At 45.3% G+C, this 4553-nt stretch overlaps 2 protein-coding genes across 2 annotated transcripts; one reads left to right on the top strand and one right to left on the bottom strand.

Moving 5' to 3' along the window:
• Window positions 1–3163: 3163 nt before the first annotated feature.
• On the bottom strand, window positions 3164–3925 carry ASPGLDRAFT_1255045 (uncharacterized protein). Its single transcript, XM_022540566.1, has 3 exons — window positions 3860–3925; window positions 3508–3775; window positions 3164–3454 (listed from the first exon to the last, which is right to left on the bottom strand). The coding sequence occupies exons 2-3, from the start codon at window positions 3719–3721 to the stop codon at window positions 3291–3293; spliced, it is 378 nt and encodes a 125-aa protein (XP_022403341.1). The 5' UTR covers window positions 3722–3775; window positions 3860–3925; the 3' UTR covers window positions 3164–3290.
• ASPGLDRAFT_44496 (uncharacterized protein) lies at window positions 3591–4273 on the top strand. The gene has a single exon (XM_022546039.1). It carries the CDS (start codon window positions 3758–3760, stop codon window positions 3965–3967), a length of 210 nt encoding a protein of 69 aa, XP_022403340.1. The 5' UTR covers window positions 3591–3757; the 3' UTR covers window positions 3968–4273.
• The last annotated feature ends 280 nt before the right edge of the window (window positions 4274–4553 follow it).

Here is a 4553-nt window from a genome sequence, read left to right as displayed (position 1 = left end):
ATAGAGACTGCACTCGCCAGATAGATTTCCTCTCCTTTTTCCTTCCCAGATTCGATATTCTCGTTGATGGCTACAATAGTCAAGATAGGAATTCATTTTGTTATTATCTTCTATTCCGAGCCCGTGACATAATATCGAATCTCACTTTTTTTTTCTTTTCCATACGCCTACTCTATTGGTTCAATCCAACGATCGTAGAACCATAGTAGTGCGTCCCCCACACCAACCGACCAAACAAATCAGATCGATACCGACAACCGACGAATACGAAAATCCTGGTCAGTATGGCTCAACTGAATGATACTGTTGCCCCTCCTAGGGCCAACCAAGATGAAGCAAGTAATGACACCAACCAAGAAAACCAACGATCCTCAATCATCATTGATGGGGATGAGAATGAAGGACAACAAATGGTAACTTTGGAGGAGTTCCTGCAGTTTGTCTCTGAGAAGCCAGAGTGGCTGTATGAGAAGCTCTGTTTGATCCACCAGTGATATGAAGAGTGCCTTGAGGACCATGAAGTGCACCATGCTGAGAAGGAACTCCATGACAAGGGCCAGGATGGGGAGATTGCTCTTTTGCATCAGAAACTGGAGGATGTTGAGCAACAGCTCACTGAAGTGAAGTCTGAGTGTGATGCATATGGCCACCAGGTGACCAGATTGTGAAGATGACCATGCAGGCGACCAACAGCGGCAATCAGAGACCTATGCCAGTGACCACCAATGCTCAAAGGTCCACCAAGATTCCTGATCCTCCAATGTTGACAGATGGCAAGGAACCCTGATTTGAAGACTGGCTGCTCCTGATGACCCAGAAACTCACTGCCAATGCTGACCACTTTGACACTTCTCAGCTCCGCATGGCATATGTGGCTAGTCGCTGTGAGGGCAGGGCCCAAAAGCACATCACACCATGCATGTGTGAGGATGCCTTGAACCCTTATACTGATTCAAAGGACATGCTGGACCATTTGAAAACAATATACAGTGATCCAAACTGTGTTACCACTGCAAAACATCAGTTCCAACAGCTTTACATGAAAGTTAGTGACAAGTTCCATGATTTCCTCTCTGAATTCTTGTACCTTGCTGCTGAAGCAGGTGTGGCTAAGGATGATTGGAAGGATGAACTCTACTTTAAGCTGACAACCAAGCTTCAAGAGCTGTGCATCTCTGACTGCATCAGGAATGGTACTTTCCAGGAATTCTCCAGTACAGTCTCCCAGACCGCCAGCTGTCTTGAAGTCATCAGCCACTGGAACCAGAAGGGATGAGTGTTCACTCCCAACAAGGATACAAGCAAGGGAGTCAACTGATCTGGGACCACCATCAAGAAGGAACCGACCCCATCCCAAAGCTCTAGTCCTACCGCCCCACAGACTAGTAGTGTTGGACGTGACCAACTGATGAAGGAAGGGAAATGCTTCCACTGCCAGGAGCATGGTCATCTGGCTCAAGATTGCCCTACCAAGACAGCGACCTCTGAATTGAAGGAGCTTGAGCAGAAAGCGCCTGAAAATGAGCTAAACAAGGATGTGGGAAAAGTCTAGCCCAGGAGAAAGTCTCTGACCTGGGATTAGATGGTGTCAACCTAGGTGATTTGGATTTTAGTTGACTAATTGGAGGACAAGGATTCAATGTGAATAGTTAGATAGCTTACAATGGAATTAGTATCCCCCTGACTACCTTGGCCGACACTGGAGCAAATAGTTATCTTTTTATGGACACTTAACAGGCGATTGGATTAGTGAAGTTTTTTGGGGTTCCCACACAACTACTCAATACACCTATTGGGACAAAGGGGTATGATGGATGAGCTGGTTTAACCATCACTCATGTGATTGTCTGTCATCTACTCATTGAAGGACGGTGATTCCTAAACCAACCCTTTCTGATCACCAACTTGGGTCAGCATGACATGATCATCAGACAGAAATGGCTTGACAGCCATGATGTCTGGCTGGATGTTAGACACCAGAAACTGGTTTGGTCTGAGCAATGAACCCTTCTGGACAACATCCAGAGCAAGCAGTACCTGGAGGCCCCAAAGCAGGTCCTGCAACATTCTAAGCCTGACCCCATCCACCAAGCAGACATGGAGCGACATGAGCGACGATTTAAGAAAGAGGAGCGAAGGGAGTGATACCAAGTTCCACAGAAAGAGGAATCAGACTGGTGACTAGACATGGCAAAGATGTCACATGCTCTCAATCCATCAATGTGTGAGAGAAGGTCTATAGATAGCGCAGTGAGTGTTATGAGAAGTATATGCGTAGTATTCACGGTACTAATCGCTGATGTCCTGTCCTCGGCCATCAGCGAGGTTAAGACTTTATGTCGCGGTCATGTGATGTGCGGGTGCTTATTAACCGCACGTGCGCGTTATGTACATGCATAAGTCCGCTATGCGGCTTTGTATCCTAACATGGTCCTCTTTCTTCTCGAGAGCCACGGCCTCGTGGCGTATAATAAAGCATTGAACAAATAAGGGGGAATGCATTGAGCGTGTAGACAACTGCGGTGTATAAAGAAGTCAAGAGTCATGTATAAACAAAGGATTGATAGTCATTTGTTGCGCTGAGGCTGTTACCTTGTAAATTGCAAGTAGTGTGTCTATGTGAGTCACCATAGTAATTTGGTGTGGTCATGCATTTGCATTTGTTGTTGTATTGCACTGCTGAATTGGGCATAGTGTTGTGCTGAGGTGAGCATGTTTATGTTTGTTGTGTAGGGCTCTTGGCTTTTTCCTTTTCATAGCAATGCTGCATTTCTTTGTGCCAGTACAACTTTTTGCCAGTAAGTTGTAGAGTATTTCTTTTTGCTTTGTTCAATTATCTGCATGTCCTTCTCTTTGCTTGCACATTTTCAACTCATTTGGGGTTGTTTTGACGCAGTAGTACTGTGTTGGTGTTCTTTGTTGTGTCAGAGCTTTTGTGTGCTTGTTGCACTGTTTTCCTTCTTTTTTCTGTGCCAACTCCTGTCATGTACATAAGGATAATAAAATGTGCATCTGCATATTTCAAAAAAAACAACATCTCTGTTGCAAATGGTTCCTATTTAGCGCGCTAATATCATCTGTAGGAATCTCAGGATGGTGCGGCGTGCTTGTGATCATGTTCATTTTCCTGCTTCCTGACATGACTACCCTTTTACTCAAAAGGAGCTCAAGACCATCCACCATGCTGGTCGAATTCTGTGAAAGTATGGATTGGTTTCAGAACATGCGTCTCTTTGTTTTGACAGTGACTATGAGTCTTCTACCAATGACGAAGGTGCAGCAGGACCTGATCACTTGCATATACAGGAGGATGGAGACGTGGAAATTGATGATATGGAGGAATTTGTCAGAGAGCTAGCAGAGGAGGTTGCAGCTGAGCAGGAGGCTGCCATGGTTGAATGTCTTGATGCTGAAGAGTCAGAGTTTTGGTCTGATATGGTCGCAGATTGGTGTGCTTGATGCGTCTGATACCTGGCAGTGGATCCCTTGCATGTTTGCATATTCAAGAGTCGTGCAGATAAGTGTCGCAGGTGCATTGAACAGGGTCATGGTGGTGGTTTGGCTTGTGTTGAGGTGAGTGGCTTTTTTTTTTTTTTTTTTTTTTTTTTTTTTTTTTTTTTTTTTTTTTTTTGAGTTCTGTTTGACATGTTTTTCGCAGACTCCTTGCAAGAGTGATGAACAAGTCCACCATTTGCTCTACCAGGCTCACCAGGCTCGTCATTACAACACAGACATCGCGAAGGTGCGGGTTATTGGTATGGCAAAGAAGGTCAGGGTGGACATGAAATGTAAGCCTATTTGTGGCAATCGTGTTGCAGCACCAACTGGATGTGTTGTCATACAGGTTCCTGGAGTGCATTCTCAGACTCCTTCGCCTGCTGGTCAGGCAGATGATGATTCAGAGGCGCCTCCATCTACTGTGCATACTATTATTGGTCACTTCAAGGATGTTTTCCGTCTGGGCTAGGTTGTTCGTGTGTGGGGAGGTCTTGTCGTTGGATGATGTATGTAAACAGACAAGATTAATGGATCTTTATTTGTGGTATCATGCACTGCGTTGTGGTTTCTTAGCAGTAGCTGGTCTTTTGGTTTTTCTGGCCATGTATTCATCCAGTGCTGTGGAGTCTGCAAGATGTTCCTCAGGTTCCCATGTGGCATCTGATTTCGGCCATCCTTTCCACTTAACAAGGTATTTGTGGTGATTTCTGACTTTTCTGTCATTCAGTACTTCCTCAACTGCATACTCGTCATTTTCATTGACTGGTCCCGGGCGATCATGCGGTTCGTTCGTGCCTTTCCATGGCTCAAGTAAGGAGATGTGGTATGTTGGATGGATGTGGCGCCATGTGGGAGGAAGCTGTAGAGTATAGGCTTGTTTGCCAACTGTATGGATGATTTGGAAAGGGCCGATCTGTTTATCGTCAAGCTTTTTGGCCGGTCTGCCCGTCTCGATATTCTTGGTGCGGAGCATGACCCATTCACCAACTTTGAAAGTGCAGGGAATGCGCTTTTTGTCATACTGGATTTTCATGGCATCTTTTGCTCTTTGGAGT

The sequence above is a fragment of the Aspergillus glaucus genome (genome assembly GCF_001890805.1).
Source record: "Aspergillus glaucus CBS 516.65 unplaced genomic scaffold ASPGLscaffold_5, whole genome shotgun sequence".
Taxonomy (NCBI): domain Eukaryota; kingdom Fungi; phylum Ascomycota; class Eurotiomycetes; order Eurotiales; family Aspergillaceae; genus Aspergillus; species Aspergillus glaucus.
The sequence above is the reverse complement of the archived record's forward strand: the minus strand, read 5'-3'. Positions and strand labels throughout refer to the sequence as shown.